Source organism: Carica papaya, chromosome 8 (genome assembly GCF_054855325.1).
Source record: "Carica papaya isolate Zhongbai chromosome 8, ASM5485532v1, whole genome shotgun sequence".
NCBI classification, from domain to species: Eukaryota; Viridiplantae; Streptophyta; class Magnoliopsida; order Brassicales; family Caricaceae; genus Carica; species Carica papaya.
The window spans coordinates 30,636,421-30,659,172 of NC_142316.1; the positions used below are offsets into that span (position 1 = coordinate 30,636,421).

The 22,752-nt window shown below is 32.6% G+C and overlaps 2 protein-coding genes across 2 annotated transcripts; one reads left to right on the forward strand and one right to left on the reverse strand.

Annotated features, from left to right (window-relative positions):
• Positions 1 to 732: 732 nt before the first annotated feature.
• Positions 733 to 3,965, reverse strand: VDAC1 (voltage dependent anion channel 1). Its single transcript, XM_022052994.2, has 6 exons — positions 3,786 to 3,965; positions 3,609 to 3,676; positions 2,412 to 2,522; positions 2,054 to 2,140; positions 1,690 to 1,898; positions 733 to 1,347 (listed from the first exon to the last, which is right to left on the reverse strand). Exons 1-6 carry the CDS (start codon positions 3,832 to 3,834, stop codon positions 1,041 to 1,043), a joined length of 831 nt encoding a protein of 276 aa, XP_021908686.1. The 5' UTR covers positions 3,835 to 3,965; the 3' UTR covers positions 733 to 1,040.
• Positions 3,966 to 9,416: 5,451 nt separating this feature from the next.
• Positions 9,417 to 21,986, forward strand: AMY3 (alpha-amylase-like 3). The gene is made up of 13 exons (XM_088209954.1): positions 9,417 to 9,867; positions 10,301 to 10,428; positions 10,554 to 10,608; positions 10,688 to 10,801; positions 10,915 to 11,035; positions 11,681 to 12,036; positions 12,650 to 13,293; positions 13,655 to 13,844; positions 17,855 to 17,961; positions 18,493 to 18,742; positions 20,272 to 20,394; positions 20,948 to 21,115; positions 21,377 to 21,986. The coding sequence occupies exons 1-13, from the start codon at positions 9,604 to 9,606 to the stop codon at positions 21,533 to 21,535; spliced, it is 2,679 nt and encodes an 892-aa protein (XP_088066080.1). The 5' UTR covers positions 9,417 to 9,603; the 3' UTR covers positions 21,536 to 21,986.
• Positions 21,987 to 22,752: the final 766 nt, after the last annotated feature.

Below are 22,752 nucleotides of genomic sequence, written 5' to 3' on the forward strand. Positions count from 1 at the left end.
TGACAAAAGTCTCTACATAACCACTCAATGATAAAGAAGTGGAAGCGCAGAGATAGCCACGAGATTTACCTATAAGATATCAATTATTTAGTAATGAGTATTAAAAGAGTAAAATATCACATATTATCTCAATATTAATAAAAAAAATATTACTTAAAAGTGTATTTACAATAAACTGTAAAATTTAAATTTTTATAACTATTATTTTTAATTTTAAACGGTAACTTTAAATTACTTTTAATAAAATTTAAGCATAAATTCTAAATTCTATTAAAGTTGGAAAATGCAAAAACAAGAAGAAAAAATAGTTAAAAACTTTTCATTTTTGAATAAATTCAAAATCATACAAAAAAATTAAATAAATCTGCACTTATTTATGTTATAAAATAGTGTATATTATTTTTAAAATAATAAAAATAAATAACTAAAGAATTCTAGATAAAAGTGAACTAGTGAATATCATTTCAGAAAGAGTCCAAAGTACTTCACAATAACAAAATAAATTGTAGACAGTCCATAAACACATCCTTTCAACATACAGATTGAACAACGGATAGACCACAATTAACAATGGGCTACAAAAAAAACACAAAATCAAAAAATATTTTGCAGGCTCATAGTTTATTTCACTTAGAAATAGACTTTCAAATAAATTTCCATACAGTCATATTAAACGAGTTAAAGTTCATTATGTAATTATTCCAAAGACGGTCTCCCCGTACTGATGAATAATTAGACCAACTGAATAAAGTCTCTCTATTCATACCAAAAATTCCACAACAGTACATTTGAATTTAACCCTCAAATTGGGCATGGGTGGGAAAGGAATTTCAAATATTAGAGATATGGTTGACGTTGGTGCCTGCCACCACCACAATTATTTTGTACAACTAATAACCACCAAAACAAGTGAAACCGGATGAAACAACATTCAGATACCAAAAGATAACTGAAACAAAAAAGATTTAGAATCCTTCTCCCTAGCTTATTAAGTTTAAATCTCAAAGCAGTTGAACTCATTCCAAGACTACTAGCTCAGCCTATTGCTTAATCGCCAAGGCCAGTCCAACCTTAGCACTCTTCTCTATTGCCCTGGTGTCGACTTCTCCAGAAATAGTGAATAGTGATCTTGGACGCCACTCATGCTGGATTAGAGCACTCGCTCTTCCATAGTTGTTCACTCGAGCCTTCACGGTGGTCAACGGGTCAAGTGCATGCTGTGTGCCAACTGTCAAAGTATTTTCATTGCTTGAGAAGGTGTGGGTCAGCTCTGCACCAACAGCTGTATTAGTCAGAGGGCTCACAACATGGTAGTAGGATGCATTCAGAGTGTCCGCTTTCTCATTCCTGCAGTCATCCAAAAATAATGTCAAAATCAAAGAGAACTACGTCAAGCCAGACATTCAAAAGAAGCAGCTTACTCTATTCCAATCATAAACAAGAGAACAACCTAGTTACCCAGTCAACATTATTTTCACCAGTGCTGTTAAAACTTCAGCATAGAGCTGCCTTTACTTGATATACAGGGGGGAAATATTCAAGGAACTTCCACATATTAATCATTCAAATATTTGATGAATGATAAAAGACCACATAATTTGAACCATTAAGAAAAAAGGATGGAAGAAATATCACAAGAAATACACTTAAATTAAATTAACACTTTTTCTGCATAAAACAACTACTCACAATGTTAGGGAAGCAATGAGGTCGGAAGTGGTATAGCTCAATCCAGTATTGCATTTGGTGAAGTTTCCAGTGGCAGTGTCAAAGGAAAGATCAGTTCCAACAGCCACAGAATTGTTTCCAATCACACCAGAGAAGTTAACAATAGGATTTGCAGTCAGCCCAATGCTGGTGCTTATTCCAGCATACTCATGTTGATACTGGAGTTCCACCTGTTAACACAATAAGACAGGTTTAAATTAGCACAGAATGGACTCATCAAGTGAGAAGTCCCTACATTAAAATAAGACATCATGTTAATGGGTGGTCCATTCGGGAAGCTGCAAACTAACAGTAAACAAGGAACAGTAAATAGTAAGCCTGTTACCTTGCCAGATCTCTGATCAGGTACAATAAAGCTAAAGATTGTCTTCAGCCCAGGTGCAGGCTCATCGACAGTAATAGTGGTGAAGAGCTACATGCAAAACACAAACAAATATATGTATTAGGGAACCATACACAAATAATAAATCCATTACAGAGCAGTAAGTAAAATAACAAGAGTCGGATCAGATGTTTTGCAAAGAAATCATTCTTCAGAAGCAAAGAAATATAAGATCATATAAGCCAGTACTGCAAGAGTCAAAATGGAATAAAGAACTTCATTCATGTAAATGTCTTGTCAGATTAGGGGGGAGAAAAGATTGACATTAAAAACTCATTGCCAAATAATTTCTGAAGCTTACATTTGACTTCGTGTCCACTTTTACATCAGTAGTGATGTTCTTGTTTTTAAGCTGAGTGCTCACATCAGCAAGAAAGAGCTCACCCTTCTTAATCCCATTTGAAGTTATTGCCTGAAGTTTAAAATGAGGAGATCAGAAAATAATAAAAGTCTGAATAAACTCAAAACAGAAACCATAAACAGCACAAAAACATGACTATCAGAAAGTGAACTATGATTCTTCCACTCAACAGTAACCTATTTGCAAATTGATTCTTATAGATAAAATGACATGAAGACTTGAATCAAAAAACATAACACAAGCTAGCACTACAGAACAGCACAAACATCCACATTTTCAGTGAAACATAGGGAAAAAAGTTAACAAGAAAAATACTACAAGTGAACATGGTTACAATTTCCAGGAGTGTCAACCAACATAACACAAGCTAGCACTACAGAACAGCACAAACATCCACATTTTCAGTGAAACATAGGGAAAAAAGTTAACAACAAGGAAAATACTACAAGTGAACATGATTACAATTTCCCGGAGTGTCAACCACAGCATAAAGATGCCAGTGAACCTCAAAAGTTCATCCTGCGTTGTTTGGAAAATATCGACAACATCTAAAGCAGCAGAAGAAATATGCATATGATGTTTATCCTTTGAGAAATTAATTTTAGTGGAAATACTAGGCTCCAAAATAATTGGAGGCATGCAGAAAATGATATGAAATAGTAACTTGTTAATAATAGAATTTCCAGCTTCATAATGAGACCTCAACGAAGTCACAATTGATCCTCGTACTTATTTACAAAAGATCAGGCAAACAGGGAACAGATAATGTACAAACCATCACCAAATCAGAAAAAGTAACTCTGTTTGATCTAAAATTTCATTAGCGTCGATGTAGTAGCTGATACAGCACTCAAAACCCTAATTATAACAAACCGTGTCTTTCCATCTTTTTCCGATAATTCCAGCAACCAAACATGGTAGCAGAAAACATGAGTGAACTAAAGATACCGATTAATATAACAAAAAAGCCTAAGCGTATCATCAATTAAATTCGCCCAACACCATGCAACTACACCTACTTGTTTCAGATTGCCGAAAGCATTAAAACCAAATATTTCTCTATATCACTTTCCACCATTTCCGCAGAGACCAAACGATTGGAAAAGACAAAAATAAATTCAGAAGATAAAAACTCACGACTCCAGTGGAAGTATAGGTGGTGAGAGTGAACTTGTGGTCACTCTGGTAATCCTTGTAGAGGAGATCTGTAAAATTAAATTGGAAAAAAAAAAAGAAAATCAGAAAAACTACCAAAAAATTAACCAACAGGAAATGAGTGGGAAAGAAATAAACGGTAACGAAACATTCAATTACCTCTAGCTTTTTTGCCGATGTCGGAGTAGAGACCTGGACCTTTCCCCATGATTTTCCCGAGTAAATGGAGATGAAAAATGAGAGAAACAAGGGCTTGCTTGTGGTGTTTTTTCTTTGGCGAGTAATTTCTAGGTACTTCCGCGAGAGAAATGGAAGCAAGAAGGAAACAAATAGTGGGAAAATGAAACCCTAAGCTGTTCGGTGTTTGTATGAGAAGTGATCTGAACCGTTGGTTTAGATCGCAGCTGATATTCGCTTCGCTGGCCGTCGATTTTAAATTAGCGAGGTTGTTGTGGCCTTGAGAATCGGGACAGAGTGTGTTTGGCCATATTCGCCTTTTTGGTCCTTATTTCATTAAATGATTTCTTGTTTTTCCATGTTTGATTTTTCAAAATTTTAAAATTAGTGATTTTAAGTTTTTTTTTTTTTTTTTTTTGGTAATAAAATTTCTATTAAATATTAACAGAATTTTCATGTAATAATGACGTGGCTGCCGGACAATTCATAAATTACACGTTATCCTAATCTTAAAATTAAATTACTAAACCAAACAAATGATTTTCTTCTACTCTATTTCTTATCTTTCCATTTTTTCATCTCTCCCTTTAAAATTTCGTTTATTGCCATAAATTACTTATTTTTCTAATACAGTGTAATAAAAACCGCAATTTTATATTAAAAAATGGTTTAAACAAAATCCGGTAATTTAAATTATTTGTTTATATATAATTATATATACATATATATAGTTATATAATTTTATCTCTATATTTTTTGAAAAATTTTAATTTAATTCAAAGACATTAATGATTACTGGATTATTACATTGCATTTTAATTTAGTTAATATTAATATTAAATATTATGTGTTTAATAACTTCATATTTAATATAAAAAATTATTTTATCAAAAATTTTAAAAAATAAAAAATAAAATAAAATAAATACTTGACCCGTATGTAGATGAAGTGTTTTTTTATGTTTTTATTTTTTTGTTAAAAATAGTTAAAAAATGAATTTTTTTTATATTAAATTAATAAATTAATAAGTATATGTGATATTTAAAATAAATATTAATCTAATTAAAATATGACATATTTAATATAAGTCAAAATGATGTGTTCATTAATATTAACCGTCGCTTATTAAATTAATAATTTTTTAAACATATACAAATTACAATTAAAAAAATATGCAGACTAATTTAAATATTTTAAAATATTACAACAACCGTATTTAATATTTTGACATTAAAATTTTTTTGATAACAATTTATGTGCAAAAAGAGAAAGGAATATTGTCTTTATCTAATAATTAATTTTCGTGTTTGATGAATTATTTTTTAACTGGACAGTTCATATTTTTTATCACTATATATCATGTTGTATATTTTAAATAGACTATATATTTTGTTTTGTTCTTATTGGGGAGATTAATCTCTAAATTTCTCACAATCACAACAAAATAAAATAAAAAAATAACAATACAATATTTAGCGTGATTCAGCAATGTACTTGCGTCTACTTTAAGTATATTTGCATCCCAATATTATATGAAAGATTAAGAAATCACCTACCATTATATTAAGTTGATTTATATAAAATTTATAGTAATAATTTTGGATATTTAATACCATCATTATAATTTTTATTTTGACTATTAGATTATATATAATGGCCTATTTGAGACATACTTGAAATTTAGTATCATTAATGAGATTATTCATCTAAATGTCCGGAAACCTAAATAGAAATAAATTCATAAATTAAATGCGGAAACAAAATAATAGAGTTATGATTTACATTCCTTATACAATAATTTAAAATGTCTAATAGGACTACATAAATATTATTTCTAAGAGAGCAAACGAAAATAAAAAAATAAACGAAAAGCAAATAACTAAACATCCTATGACAAACTTAACTAACTTTTAAAGAGAGTTCGAATTGTGAACTATTCACAACCCTCTTGTTGATTGAGATCTGAATATTGGTTCTCTTGATCTGAAATAGTTAATGAATAGGTGAGCTACATTAGTTTAGTAAGAACATCACACTAATCATATATATGAAAAACTGAAGATTGGTAAAAATCAAACAAATAACTAATGAATTCCTTAATTTATTATAAATTAATTTACTATAAGGAAAATCATTTATTTCATATTTATGTAACAAGTCTCTCACAACAATAACTTATGAAAACTTATATTCAAACACTATTATTTATCACATAGAAGATAATAAGAAACAATCATTTTATATTTTTACCAGCTTACCGGTACTCCTGGGGTTCATAGGGATGTCCTCCTACTCGTTAACTTAATATATAATTAAATAATTAACCGACTGTTCTCATACCCTATCCGATAATAGGCGTCAAATATTTCATTACCTTGATATCCCGTCTTGTATGAAGGTGAACCATATCTCCCAAACTTTAATGGTAATGGATTTTTCAGCCATGTCCAATTGAGATAATGTTTACGGTAGGGTTTCCTATGTACCGGCTCATCCGCTCTTTTCTAGGTACCCATTAAGTCTTTTTATACAGATTTTCATTAGTATAACAATCAACAATGTAATAACCATATTTAATTTTATACTCACAGTTTATTTAGACGACAACATAGTTTAACACAAATAAATAACCAATGACCGGATTACCGGCATGCAATGCAGGAAAAACAAATAACAAAATAACCAAAAAGACCCTAAAGACTATCAATTGAGTTACGCACATTATAATAGAAAACAAATATAGGCAATACAAAAAAATAAACAGGAAATCGAAACGACTGTGAACTAACTGGTTCCGGCTCCACTAGTGACCTGTAATTATTTTTAGGATTCTCTAATTTTTCATAAAAAACGCACAATTATTAATTATTAAGTCTTAATTTGTCGTAACGGAGAAAATGGTGAAGAATCTTTACCCGAATCGGTACCCGAAAATATCAAACTTTCTATTGGGCCTACTGGCGGAATTCAAAATACTTTTTACGTAAATAAAAATACACTAGAAATTTAAAATTCGTGTAAAAAAATCATTTCTAGCCAATTTTGGAGTTCCAGTACGATGGCACTGTCCTGCTCCGACGATGACACTACCATCTGCAGCGGCGGTTTACCTCGGTCTGACTGTTTTTTGCTGGTTTTGGTCAGTTCCAGCCGACCTTATACATATCTAGGTGAAAAAATACGTTAGGGGGACTCAGTTGGCCGAGAAAACCAGAAAACAAAAACCAACTGACGGTGGAGTTTTCGGGTGCAGCGGCTCACCTTCGGAGCTAAGAGTTTTTCTTCGGTTAACTTGTAGAAAATAAAATAGTGAACACAATGGTAAAAAAATCGCATAAAACAGGAAATGAGAATGGGCTTATCGGAGGAGGTTACTAGTTTTGTCCACAGCCGCACCGCCAGACTTTAACTGTAGTTTTCGGCTCATTTGGTGTTTCTTTTGCTCCAATTTAACATGGGGGTGCTCAGAATTAAATTTCGAGCGAATAGAAGAATTTTTACTTTTTTTGGTAGTCGGGAGTGGCTCTGGTGCGGCGGCAGTTGCCTCTCTTCTCTGGCGACTGGTTTTTCTTCTCTAGCGGGAGACTGATGGCTAGAGTTTGGGTTTAGTGTGATGTGAAATATTTATACCAATCTCGCATTAATCTGGGTCGTTCATCGTGTTCGATATTGACCATCCGATCGTGTTTAAAGAAGAAATAAATCTGAACTATTCATCGCGATTTAATATCGGCCGTCTGATCGCGTTTAAAAGGGGAACAAATCTGGTTGTTACACGCGGATTGCCCACATGACATCCCGTGTGGCATCAACGTCAGCGTGTTTTGCAACGAGACGTGCTTCGATTCGTCGGGGTTGCTGACTGGGCTGTCCTAAATGATAAAATTTTTTTTATTTGCACTTTGACCTTCAGTCTTTGATTTTTTTTTTCAAAAATATCATTTAGACCCAAATTTTTACACATTTTTTTCAAAATTATTTTCAATTTCATCCATAACCTATTTTTTTCAATGATTTCACAAAAAATTAAAATAAATTAATTCAAAAATATTTTTTTATATATTTAAAATATTAAAATTAATCTCAGACTAAATTACGGGACTGGATATTACAATTCAAACTTTTTTCTTTTTCTTTTATTTAATTTTTATTATATTTGATAGATTAGGTACTTGTTTGGATATTAAAATAACACTTGGCTTCATTTATAAAAGATCTTTTGTGGTAATTGCTTTGATATAGGGATTTGTAGCGTGAGTATTTGCTCTTTAATTTTTCCCTTTACATCAAAGGATTTTTTTTCTTCACATCGTATGTATTTTAAAATTTTTGAGATTTATTTGCAGTTAATTATTGTGATTTTATCAATTTTTTTTTTAATAATTAAGTGTAATCAACTAATAACGTCAATCATCATGGGAATAATTGATATTAATAGTTTGCTGAGTTTTTATGTGTTAAATATTATAATTAAAATATGTATAATCGTGTATTAAGATAATTTTTAAGTTAAAGCCCGATTAATTAACCAATTAAACAATTTATTAAGAACAATGTGTAAGTGAAAATAGCTTTTAGGAAACTAAATATAATCAATTATATGGTAATGATTTTAGCTTACTTTGTTACGAATATGCTTAAAATAGTATAAGCCATGCATGTATTATGATCTTATCTTTTAATAATATCATTGTAACATACTTACAACATGCACCAATGGCATACATCTGATCTGATCCAGCCCAACCCCCACATGGATGGTCGTGTTTTGGCTAACATAACCAGAAGTTTCTTTTATCCTTTTTAATTATATACATAAATACAATATATTTTTGTCTTAAAAAAATTTCTTAAAAATTCACTTTGCTTTTATTGGTACGAAGGCTATCTTTTGACCACCCTTTTGATCTACGCGAACAAAACGATTCGTTTTTGGCGTACAGAGGAGAAAGAAAAAAGAAAAACTTGCACACGTTTTTATCGTAACACAAAAAAGAAGTTTGGTAAACATTTTGATTTTGCGTGGCAAAATATTTTTGTTGTTACATACTTTGGAAAAACGTGCTTATTACCGTGAAAACTACGTGATATCAGAATAAAATATTATTAGATTAATAGTAGAAAAAAATTGAGGTTTATTATTAAATTAAATATTTAATTTAAATTAAATAGTTATTTTTATAAAACATTTAATTTTTTGATTAAAAATGTTTCTAATATAATTACTTTATTAATATTTTTAAAATTATAAAGTAACCGTTGTCAATTTACCACGATTACCTGACAAAAATATATTTTTTAATTTAAATTTGATTTTTGGAAACAAACTCATAATTTAAATTATTCATTGAATATTTTTTAATTTTTTAAATAAGTATTTTTAATTTATATAAAAATTAATGAATTTATCTTTTAAAATGTTGCTAATAACATAAAATTTCAGTCGTAAATAATTGTCAAATAAGATTAACTTAAAAATTAATTTTCCACTTATTAAACTCTAACACAATTATTTTTAAAAATTATATCATATATACTTATACTAACTTTTATTTATCCTCCACAGGATCAATGCCGAGCCATAAATAAGAAGAGGTTATCATTTCCCCGCTTGATCAAAATGCAGGCAGGAGGATCCCAGCAAGAAGAAACCGAAACCGTTAAAACATTTCAGAGGAGGAAGAAAAAGAAAATACTTTTTACAATTCCAATAATGATTAAATAAATATCTCAAAAAAATACGCATCTCCCCTCCGCCTCTCTCTCCTCCATTCCTGAACCTTCGTTGGATCAAGAGACCATGTCGACTGTTACTATAGATCCTCTTCTTCATCATTGTCGCAGAGAAAGTCCTGGGATCCGTCTCAAAACCAAGCTACTTAAGCTTTCTTCTCTGGATTACTCTTCAAAGCTCATTTTCAATGGATGCAGCAGCAGCAGCAACTTGTTCAGCTTCAAGCCCAAAAGGCTCCTCTCAATCCGAGCTGCCTCCACTTCCGTCGCGAGTTTCCAATCAACGGACATTTTCTTCAAGGAGACTTTTCCTCTAAAGCGAACTGAAACGGTCTTAACTCCTCTCCATGTTATGCGTGTGCACATTCAGATATGTACATATTTGTATCTATATTTGTATACTCGTGTATACTGCTTACATGCACATAAGTATATAGTTCATTAAATGTTTGTAGCTTTAATTCGCGCCGTGATCCTCTTTGGTTCATCTCAACGCTTTTGTCGTAGAAAACGAATTAAATGCGGTTTTACTTCATGTTTTCGTTGCTAAAGGAATTGAGATAGAAAGAGATATTTAACTTTTTTCCTTTGCTTTATTATTCTTTTTTTCGTAATTTTGGCTCTTCATAAAGTTTGGGGCAGTTAAGACGGAGCCTGAGCTTACCGATAGTTCGAAGATGATCGCTTCCTTTTTTCTTTTTCTGTGTGCTTTTTCGAGTAGAAATTTTACTTGGCTTTTCATTCGATTGTGTCTGGTATGATAGGTGGAAGGAAAAATTTTCGTTAGATTAGATCAGCCCAATGGACAGGATTGGCAGCTCTCTGTGGGATGCAGTCTTCCAGGGAAGTGGATTCTTCATTGGGGAGTTTCTTACATCGATGACATGGGCAGGTTATCCTTGCTTGGTTTTGTAAATTCCTATTCAGATTTTCAGATTTGGTTACTTATGAGGGAATGAAGGAAAAAGTAAACTCCTTAAATTGTAATATAATATATAATCTGCCAATTGTTTGCAGTGAATGGGATCAACCGCCTAAGGATATGAGGCCCCCGGGCTCAATTCCCATCAAGGTATCTACTGCTATCTAGTGTTCGGTTGCTCGGCTCTTCTTTTATTTCCAATACACGTAACTCTAGTATATTTTGTCAGGACTATGCAATAGAGACACCTTTGAAGAAATCATCAGAAGGAGATCTATTTCATGAAGTGAAGATTGATCTTGATATGAAAAGATCAATTTCAGCTATAAATTTTGTTTTGAAGGTTTTGATTTTAAAAATTTACTACTTGGATAACCAAAGATCCTTCAATATTTATGAAATTTGGCAAAAGTTTTGTTTTCTTTTTCTCTATGTTGTGGGAATTTGGTGGTATAGGATGAAGAAACTGGAGCTTGGTATCAGCACAGAGGGAGAGATTTTAGAGTCCCTCTTGTAAACTATCTTCAAGATGGTGGCAATGTGGTTGGAGCAAAAAGGGGCTTCAGTATCTGGCCAGGTTTCTATGTTTTCTAATCATCATCTGTTCTTCAATGTGAATAACCTAGTGTATTGTGTTATATAACCTAGGACCCTTGCCAGCTGCTATATTAATCTAATAGAATAAGTAATTTTCTACTGAATTTCTCAAAGAGGTGATATTTTTTGGAAACCGATCTACCAAATGGGCAAACAATTTATATGCCTTAGAATTAGTATTGCCTTTCTTGAGTTCCTTCAATCCAGAATACAATGAACTGGCTAAATAGGAGTTGTTTTTGCATTATGTGTTTTCTTTTTCTTTTTCCTTATTTTCCTTTTTACCACATGTGCAAGCTAGATAGCTAGCAAAGTGATGGATAATGGGAGTATAATTAGTATTTTTTCTCTCTCCCAAGAATAAGCGTGATATGTAATTTGGGATTGCCTTGGTGCATCCAATTATAAATCATGACTAAAGATGAGTCGACTTGTCTACTTGCAGCTTAGTTTAGAATTTTTTTTTATATTGTTCTGGCTCTTCTGGCGGTGAGCTGGGTCATTGGTTGGTGATTTATGATTCACATTTTTGGTTTCCTCTTGGTACGTCCAATTATATATCAGAACCATCATTCAATCTTATATGTGGAGGCACGCACTGACGTTTTCCTTTCTTAATCATTAGGGGCCTTAGGGCAGCTCTCAAACATACTTCTGAAATCAGAAGATACATATTCTAAAGATGTATATGGCAGCAGTAAAACCACAGACTCTGAAAAACAGACCAGTTGTCTTGAAGGATTTTACGAGGAGCAACCTATTGTAAAACAAATTTCTTTTGATAACTCAGTGAGTGTTTCTGTTAGGAAGTGTCCTGACACAGCTAAGAATCTTTTGTACTTAGAAACTGATATACCTGGAGATGTTCTCCTTCACTGGGGAGTTTGCAGAGATGATAGTGGAAAATGGGAAATTCCAGCTGGTCCACATCCGCCAGAAACTATTATGTTTAAGAACAAAGCTATGCGGACACTGTTACAGGTGAAAAAAGAAAGTACATTTTCTTGATGACAAATTAAAAATGTCCATGAACTTGTTACTGTGTGATACTGATGATTCTTTTCTATATATTACTTAAACTTTTGGGTGCTTATTTTAGATACTTGCGCAAAGTAACTATATTATGGTTGCTGCTATTTTTAATTTTTGGTGTACTTCTGTGTTCATTGACATTGTTCAATAATGTGATGACGCCACAGCATTTGCTATATTTGCTAATGAATAGAAATTTCTTATTTTTCATGGATTTACGGGTTTTTATATGTGGATCTCATACATCTATTTCCTCATACTGGAGTCCCACTCCTTGCTGAAATTATTGGATAACGATTCCAGTATTAGTGCGTCTTAAGATATGCTCAAATTCATGTTTGAACATTATTGCACAAGGGACATGCTTGGAAATTGGAATCATTATTATGCTTATAGTCATATTCTAGAGTTTGTAATTTAATTTTATTATGATCTTTTTGTTGCAAAATGTTAAAAATCTTGATTGTGTCATCTCAAGTTGATCATTTAATCCTAATATCCTCTACGTTGCTTATATGTTCTTGTTCTTGAATTATTTTTTACATGATGATCCTGCCTGCAGCGGAAAGACGATGGAAATGGATCTTGGGGATTATTCACTTTAGAAAAAAAGCTTGTAGGATTTCTTTTTGTTCTCAAGTTAAGTGAAAACACCTGGCTGAAATGTAAGGGAAATGATTTTTACATCCCTCTCTCAAATTCAGGGAGCTTCCTTGCTCAATCTGAAGCTGCAGATTTATCTGGAAATATTGAAGAAGTAGATCAAGAAGTTTCTCACGCTGCATACACTGAGGGAATCATTAATGAGATAAGGAATTTGGTTAGTGACATTTCCTTGGAGAAGGGTCAAAGGACAAAAAAAAAAGCAGTGAATGAAAGTATTCTTCAGGAAATTGAAAAGCTTGCTGCTGAAGCGTATAGTATCTTCAGGAGCTCAGTTCCAACTTTCCCAGAGGAAATTGTTTCAGAATCTGATGTAAAACAGCCTCCTACAAAAATATGCTCAGGGACAGGGACAGGGTTTGAAATATTGTGCCAAGGGTTTAATTGGGAATCTCATAAAGCTGGAAGATGGTACATGGAACTGAAAGAAAAAGCTGAAGAAATAGCATCACTTGGATTTACTGTGATATGGTTACCGCCACCAACAGAATCTGTTTCACCTGAAGGATACATGCCGAAGGACTTGTATAATTTGGATTCAAGGTAACACTACTAGTTTCATGTGAGCATAACAATTTTGTTATGTTTGTTATTATTTTCACCTGGAATCTTTTTTTCCTCTTATTTTCACGAACTAGTTTACACCTAATTAGAAGTTCTCTATTTCTCTATTTCCCACCAAAAATGTGGGGAGGATTATGGTTTGGGAATTTTGCTTTATTGGTTTCCTAATTGATTAGATACTAAGTGTTGTATTTCAGTTTATTGTTTTCATTTTGTTTGAATGATTGTAGATTTCGTTAGAGGATTACATGATCAACTATGTTTTTTCTCCCTAAACATGCAATAATCATATAATTTTCATGTGAAAAAAAGTTGATTTCTATTGTTATATACATATCAGATATGGAACTATGGATGAGTTGAAAGATACTGTGAAAAGATTTCATGAAGTTGGTCTTAGAGTTCTTGGAGATGTTGTCTTGAATCATCGCTGTGCACACTACCAGAATCAAAATGGTGTCTGGAATATTTTTGGTGGTCGTCTAAACTGGGACGATAGGGCAGTTGTTGGAGATGATCCACACTTTCAGGTATTTTCTGTTAATATGAATTTTGGTTATCATTCTTGGGAGTAGAACGAGAAAATTTACCGCAGAACTATATTTTTCTCTTCTATGTAGAAAATGTTGTAATTGCTGATAACTGAGGATCCTAGAAATTATCGCTCTAAAGTTACAGGACAATTATATGGCCATATACTATCATTATTTTTCACATGGAAAATGCTTTGGCCGATGATATTTCTCACTTCTTTATTGGATAGTTTGTTCTGGGTTATAGTTAAGGTGCATACGATGCCTGGAGACTGACATGCAGAGACTGATTAGTGATGGCAATCACTTTAAAAGTTTCTTCTTGAGAGACTACCCCTTGGGAAATCTGAAATGATCCTGACATCTCATGCCATTTTGAGTTGGAATTTGTCTGAGTGATAGTTAAAAAGATAGGAGTATCTTTCTATGCTAAATGTTTTGAGTAATAGGAAAATTTTTTCTAGTTACTATATAATTTTAGTATTTTAACATGTATCTTTTTATAGTATTTAGGGTCTAAATGGGAAATAGTAGCTGGATTAGAATTTGAATATCATTATATCTTGACTATATTTTGATTACACCATAGCTCTTAGTGGTTGGATAAGGTGGCATCTTACTATTGTTTGGATAAGATGGCACCTTTTATCTTATTGATCTTCACACTTTTGGTGGTTTACTTTGTCACCCTAATCATACTGGTCTAACTTGTGGCACTTCTTATTGATCCAAACTGGGAACAACCCCTCTTGGCCCAAATTGAAGTGACAAAAAGGAGGGAAAATAGCAAGTGGCCAACTTGAAGCAAGATTATATTGCACTAATTTGTTGGCCACTTGCTATTGGTGCCTCTTTTATCATCCACTTTGCATGTATGAGGCCGTTAATATGATATAAATCGAAATGATATTTCCGAATATAATTTGCAGCATATTCCTTTCTTAGCTCATATTTCTCTTCCATTCTCTTTTTCCCTTACCATCTTCCAATTTCACTCTCATCTCTCCTTTTCTCTCACCTTTGCTTAAGATATCCCCTCTCCTCCTATTCTCTTTTCCTTTTTCCTTACTACTTCATTGAACTTATGTTGTTTGTTACCTTTCTAGTCGGTGATCATGTGATTGTGAGATTGTTCTCACATCAGAACTATGTTGCTTGGAATCTTTAATCTTAGTGCCATACCTGTGTTGGATATGACACGCGATTTTAATGTGGGTATGAGATTTGTGTCTGGCACTTGATTTGCATGTCAAACATTCCATAATCTAGAACTAGAGGTTAGGATATATGTGATAAGAAAAAAATGATGAATACTTTTAAATTAGAAGATGAAAAATAATCCATAAATTAAAACACGTCCTTGAATGGCTAAATTCTGAATATTTTGTACAATAAATATTTAATCAGTTATGTACATTGTAATTTTTTTTCATTCATTACAAATACTAGTTTGCTATTTTTTTTGTTGCTAAAGACTATCGTTATTTTGTACATGGTATCTAATAGCTTCCCAAAAGCTTATATAAGGTATTCTATGAAGAAAAGTTTATATTAATATTTTATTACTTTTCATATCAAATGAATCTAAGTACCCATATCCAATTTGTGAACTCAGTTTCTGTGTCTTTGACGAAGAAAGTTGTAAATTTTATTCCATGATTTTCTTTTATACTATTATATTATTCATAAAGTTGGATATCAAATCAGTGTCCCCCAAAAATAGGACAGGAAATATACTTCTAAAAGGTTTAGAAAACTTTCTTCTATTTAGAATTTTAGTATCAAATTTAGATTCTATTTTTTCTCCTAATATTTTTATATATTTCTTCTCTTATGGTTCATGTGACAAAATAGAGTTTTCCTGGATGTGCAATTATTGAATAGTTTGGTTAGTTTGGTAATCTTTTCTTATTCCCAAATCTGGGATTCTTCTTGGTTTCTCTCTCATTGAATTTTAGATTTAGGATAAAATGATTGTTGTTCAAAGAAGGTCACATCTGTAAAAAGTACAAAATTATTGGGTTGCAGGTGAATAACATTTTATCCCTTGTAGTTTCGAGTATACCTTCAAAATATGCACTTTATTGATCTTGGATCCAATGTGCCACAGTGTTGTGAGTGAATGTGAACGAATGAAATCTGTTATATGGATAAGTTATGAGTAATTTCTGGACTGATATCATAAATTTTAATATTTGAGAAGGTATTCTATTGATGAGGTGGGTGGCAGTGAGTATGGCTTCCGCGCAGAAGTGGTTTGACACATTGGTTGAAACAATAAGTGACCTGATTAGCTCAAGGATATGACAATTTTTTCATTCAACTACCCCATTTTGTTGAGGCTTATCAGTACATGAACTCTGATGTATAGTGCCTTGGTTTTCTACATAACTTCCAAGGATTAGTTTGAAGTATTCCTTTGACATTATCAGTTCTAAGAATTTGGATTTTCATGTAAAATTAGGTTTAAAATTTTTCCAGTTTTGGACTTTTCTCTCATCTAGTAATTCAAGCAACTCTGGTACGATCATCTGCAAACAAAATAAAGCATCTAGCTCTAGTAATATTTTTTATTCTTGATGGTCCCTATTCATTACTATAGATCTAGGAGAATGGGCTGGACTCTTCATAAGGCTGAATTTGATAAGTGCTTCGGGTATGTTTTGCAAATTGACATCTATCACACCCTAACTTGCGGTGCCACAACATGATTTAGTAATAATTATAAGAAGTAAAACAGGAAAAACCAGAAAAGAGGTACTCTCGAGTGTGATTATTGGAGAGGTATAGAGTTCTGAGTGTACCTTAGTATTGCCAATCATCTTTCCTTAATGTGGTTCCTGAAATTTAACCACGTTTCAATAAAATTTTCCAACAATTCTTAGTTCTTGGGTCAGTTTACTAGTTGACAATAAATTGCAATTTAATTCAGGAACGTAGAACACATAATTTAAATTTATGTTTTCGGATGAACATACAGTGGCTATTCCAACCATCTTTTATAGAGACCCATCTGCAATTCTGATGTAGATTTATTTATGGCATGGGCTATATGCTTGAACTTTCAAATTACCAATCATGTGATCTTAAGCTCCAAAGTCAATGATTCATGCATTGGTTGAATTTTGAAGATTAGATGGGGTATCAGTAAATTTACCTGAGTAGAAAGTAGGTCCAGTGCCTATTACTAGATTATTTGTTTGATGATTACTCAATAAATTTCTCAAGTACTCCATCTGCTCTTTACTAAAAACCAATTTCTCATTTTGTTGCTCACCCGGTACTTCAGGTTTCACGGACAGGTTTCCTCTCAACTCTCTTAACAAATTTCCTTTTGTTCCATTTTCTCCTTGATTCCAATTTTGTTTCTATTCTGGTGGCTTTCTATAAAGCTTTTGGCAAACCTCCTTTGAGTGGTTGAGTGTTTTGAGCAGAAAGTGCCGATTGCTTGGGACAGTGGATTGTATGTGTTCTTGTGCAGATAACAACTGTCCCTTGCAAGTCTCAACAAAATAAATATGATAAAAATTGATCCTGGATTGTCCCATTTATATGAACATCTTTTGCTTGAACTGGTTGTGACTTTAGATATGTTCAACAGCAGCAGAGAAATAGTGCTTGTCGCAGGGGTTAAAATTGCTACTGGCACATTTACAAGGTTGGTGATAATATTGTATAATTCATTACCAAATTTCTTATATTAATGTCAAAATTTGAATGAGAAGATTCCATATCTATTTTTCACTTACCTATCTGCAATACAAGTTATATTCTCAGACTTTGTAAATGCAGCAAGAGAATGGATCTTGTTTTGTTCTCTTTGTTTTGGTGGCAGTAGGGAGCAAATTTTTTTTTTCATTCCCTTTTTTTTTGCTTAGGTGATCTGAAATCCGATGAATATCAATTGTTTATAGCTCAACAATGGGGAATTTGAAGATTTTCTACTATTCATGGACTAGAGATGTCTAAGTTGTATTGTGTGTAAATGAATTCTCTCTATGATGCAGGGGAGGGGCAACAAGAGCAGTGGAGATAATTTCCATGCTGCTCCGAACATTGATCATTCACAAGAGTTCGTTAGGAAGGATATCAAGGAATGGTTATGCTGGCTGAGGTTAATACCTATACATCCTTCATCTGTTTCTAATTATTCCTTATAGAGTTCTGCTTTCTTTTAGCGTTGCTCTTTTCTTCTTCCTTGACCAACTTGGAGCATTTCCTCTTGGTATCCTATAAGCAAAAAATCCGGATCCAAATAGTTTCATACTGGAGCTACAAATTAGATCCTCCTCTCTGTTTATTGGGCAAACGCTAGCATGTTACTGTTTTTGCATCAATGCTCATGGTCAATTTTCAAATGCTGAAAACAAGAACTTAAACCTTGGTTTTCATCCTTATGAGGTCTACATGGACCAAGGGTTGTGTGGTGTACTATGTAAATTAACTACCATAGTGTTGATTTCAGTGTGCTAAATTGTCCATACTACATGTTGCTGAACAGTAGGACTGGTTATGAGAAGTTGTTGATCAGCATGGTGATGATTTAACCAGCTATCTACATGTCTCTATTCAGCATTTCCAAATTTGTTTCTTTCTGAATTATAATCTATTGGAAGTTGCAATATTTCTCTATTTGTGAGTGCAGAAAAGAAATTGGATATGATGGATGGAGGCTGGATTTTGTTAGAGGATTTTGGGGTGGTTATGTCAAGGACTACTTGGATGCAAGTGAACCATACTTTGCTGTGGGTGAATTTTGGGATTCTCTCAGTTACACATATGGTGAGATGGATCACAATCAAGATGCACATCGACAAAGAATTATTGACTGGATCAATGCAACAAACGGAACTGCTGGTGCATTTGATGTCACAACAAAAGGGATCCTTCACTCGGTAGGCGTTCATTTAATTATTGTTGTTTCAAATGTTTGAAGATAAATGGATGGAGAATATGTCTTTCACGTTTTGCAATTTATGTTTCTAACTTTGTCTCATGATAAGAAGTAAAAAATACATTATCCGATTTAAATATTGCTTCTAGCTGTGCCTCTGCCTCATTCTTCATGGTTGGCCTCATGGAAGTAGACATATGAATTAGTCCACAAATTTATGCTGACCATAGTCGAGTTACGTACTGAGCCTGTTTTAGTTAGTTTCTTGTTTCCTCAAATTAGGTTTAAACTGGTTTTGATTAAAAAAGGTTGCAGAATGTGTAGCAATTTTCTAAAATTGTCTGGTAGATCTAATTGAAAAAAAAAAAAGAAGAAATACATTACTCTATTTAGATAGTGATTCTAGCTATGCCTCTGCCTCATTCTTCATGGTTGTTCTCATGGAAGTAGACATATGAATTAGTCCAAAAATTTATGCAGAGCACAGTCAAGGTAGGTACTGACCTGTTTTGATTAGTTTCTTGTTTCCTCAAATTAGGTATGAACTAGTTTTAATTAAAAAAAGGTTGCAGAATGTGTAGCAATTTTCTCAAACTGTCTGGTAGATCTAATTAAAAAAATACTAATGATATAAGTTTTTTGTGTGGACTTTAATTGGGCGATAAAAAACTGGTTTGACAATTTGTTTGGACAAAACCACTCAATGTTCTTGCTTTTACTTCTCTCTGTATCTTCAAAGCATCAAATATGCATCTTATTCATCTGTTCCTTTTTGCAATTTTGAGAATTGAGCATTTTTAAATAATTGAGAATTAAGAGATCAAAATTTTAATTTGGGAATTGTAAGAGAGATACTTTTAACTGTTGGAGATGATATTTTAGGAAATTGAATTTTAGTTGTAAAAATGAATTCAAACGAAAACTACAACTTTGGCATGTGGGTGATGAAAATAGAGTTGATTTCCTTGTGCGATATATTAGTAATTGAACTATGAGGATAAATTCAGCTAATTTGTCATTTCTTGGTCATTTTGTCAAAATTTCAAATGCTAAACACTTTTTTAAAATTGTTTTAAAGGCAAAACAATATATGTAGTTCATATGCAAGTTCTTCTAAAACGGTTGCTGATTTCGAAGATCGCGGAGCAATAGCTTTACCAAATATTTAATAGCTTACGGACAAGAAGTCAATTATTTATACTAATGAACTTAAAATCTTACGAGGCTCACTTCTTCTGGTGGTGCCTCATTCATATTCTAGAATCTCTGAAGACAGTTATGCAGTTGGAACTTTTTTGTCAACATTAATAAAATCTTACATCACTTGGTCTTTTGAGTTGTCTAACTCTTCCACCTCTATTGGATGCCTTTTTAAACATTCAGAGATGTGATATGAAATTATTGTTCTATACAAATTCTTTGAATTAAGTTCTTAATTGGATTCTTTATTTCTCTGTACTCCTTTTACTATTTCTTTTCTACTATCATTCGGTGTAGGATATTCTATTCACTTTAATATACTTCATTTAGGCACTAGAAAGATGTGAATATTGGCGATTATCAGATCAAAATGGAAAGCCTCCTGGGGTTGTTGGATGGTGGCCTTCTCGTGCTGTTACATTTATTGAGAATCATGACACTGGTTCTACCCAGGTTTGTAACTCATACAAAGGACTGCTGAATTCTACTGACATTTATACTGTTCTTTCCCTGAGAAATTCCACCCACATCCTCTCACTCTCTCACTCAATCACTCACTCACTCACTCACTCACTCACTCTCTCTCTCAGCACATGCACAACACATTCTTCCTGGAGACTGAAGTTGATTAAATTTAACTATTGTCAAATCAAGAATTGATCGGAATAATACTGGTGAAATGATATTTTACTAGTATTTTTATGGATTCAGTTTGTTTTGTAGCTAAGTTAGATGATCTCTTTTAGTTTCAGATAACTTTCGATGAAACCCACGCTGAAAATGAGTAGCTGCTAAATAGAGGAACCTTGTCCATTTTTTCAAAATTTATTTTTGAAAGTATTAGTTAGCTGCTAAAATGGACTTTTTGGTAATGTTCCTTGGATTAAGAGTGTAGAAGTAGAAAAGACTGAATTTGACATTTCTGGGCTGGTGGAATCCTTGTTTGATGTTCTGGGACTATTATATGGCTTCTGTATATTCCTTAAGTTTTCCTTTCTTGCTGCAGGGTCATTGGAGGTTTCCTGGTGGAAAGGAGATGCAAGGATATGCTTACATTTTGACCCATCCAGGAACACCGGCAGTGTTCTATGATCACATCTTTTCTCATTATCGGTCTGAAATTGCAACTCTTATCTCTATCAGAAACCGGAACAAAATCAACTGCCGAAGTACTGTAAGTATCGAAGCATTTGCTTTACCTGTTAACATAAAAGTTGATATTTTCAGGTTCTTGACGCAGATAAACAAATAAAATTTGAAGAAATATATGGGGAAGTATACAGAAACAGATTTTAATTTACATAAAATACATACAAATGCACTTTCTGGTTTATGATCTGGTGTAGAGACTCTTAGATGGCGAGGTCCAGTTAATTATATACAGATAATAAAAAAACTAAACCACTAAATTCAACTATTCAATTTCCTGTTTTAGGTTAAAATTACTAAAGCAGAAAGGGACGTATATGCGGCCATCATTGATGAAAAAGTTGCAGTTAAGATTGGACCGGGTTATTACGAACCTTCAAGTGGGCCCCAAAGATGGTCTTCAGCCCTTGAAGGATGGGACTACAATGTTTGGGAAGCGTCTTAATACAACCGGTGCAAATAATATGATGTTTTTTATACACGTGAATAGTATATATATACGCAGTCAACTATAGAATTGTCCGGTGCGAAGTTCTAAAAAATCTATAGTACAAAGCAAATTGAAGAGTACTAGATCAGTACAGTGTACGTTTACATAGGGAAGTGCTTTTGAATCTTAAACCGAAAGTTACTGGAACCATTCTTTGTCCGCACATGGTTTGCTCATCTGAGAAAGGCCTGCTTGGGATATTCTCCTACCGATGTTGAAGCAAGGAACAAAATCATCTGTATGGGAACAACAAGTGACATTATCTATTGTTTGTCAAAGCATCTATATGTTAGATTTCGACGTTGTAAAATTTTGCAAGCAAAAATCATTGATGGTTAAAGCTGCAATGCGTATTCTTGTCATTTAAGAACAAGTGAACAATAAATCACTTATTTCGTTTTCGTTACTCTCGAGTTCTTGGTTTCTATCATCAATCATTTGTGTGATAAGACCCGAACTCGAATTTCGTCTGTGCAAGTTAATTTTAGAGTCTTTGTTGCCGTTTGAAATGTGCAGACATTCGTATACAACATTGTGGGTGGGGTATGAGGACATTACGTCCAAAAGTCTCAAAATAATGCCTGGTTTCGGGAAAGACATAATTTTTTTAAAAAATAGTATCTTTATATTATATAAATTAAATAATCGTTATCATGTTACAGTATAGATTATATTACAGTTAATTATGAAATATGAATAGTAAAAGAGGTGTATAAGTTCAGTGCAAAGAAAGCATATATAATTAATAACATGCACCGTCTAGAGAAAAAATTGAAAAGAGAAGAAAAAATAAAACAAACAGCGGGCAGTCAACGAGGAAACTACAATGAATTGGGTTTTCAATTTCTATCCAGTCAAATTGAAGTTAAAAAATTATTGTTACTGAAAAAGTTAGAAGATTATCCTCTATATAAAAATATTACTAATTATAACTAGAAGACAAATAATAAAATATAATAACAAATATTTATTTTAGGATAGAAATTATAAGTATTGTTAAACCAACTTATAAATAATTCATAATTGATTATAAATTTCAATTGGTGCACGCTACCTCTTCATATGGTGTATACGTATATATATATATATGTACATATTTACCACAAATAAGATATAGTTTGTACTATTAATAAATGTATTTGGGTCAATTGTCAAGTTACACGTTTGAAATT

Coding starts and splice junctions, on each gene's coding strand:
- VDAC1 (XM_022052994.2), bottom strand. CDS start 3,834: ATGGGGAAAGGTCCAGGTCTCTACTCCGACATCGGCAAAAAAGCTAGA. Junction 3,677..3,785: donor CATCGGCAAAAAAGCTAGAG/GTAATTGAATGT, acceptor TTAATTTTACAG/ATCTCCTCTACAAGGATTAC. Junction 2,141..2,411: donor AAGTGGACACGAAGTCAAAT/GTAAGCTTCAGA, acceptor TTTTGCATGTAG/CTCTTCACCACTATTACTGT.
- AMY3 (XM_088209954.1), top strand. CDS start 9,604: ATGTCGACTGTTACTATAGATCCTCTTCTTCATCATTGTCGCAGAGAA. Junction 20,395..20,947: donor ATGACACTGGTTCTACCCAG/GTTTGTAACTCA, acceptor TTCTTGCTGCAG/GGTCATTGGAGGTTTCCTGG. Junction 21,116..21,376: donor AAATCAACTGCCGAAGTACT/GTAAGTATCGAA, acceptor TTCCTGTTTTAG/GTTAAAATTACTAAAGCAGA.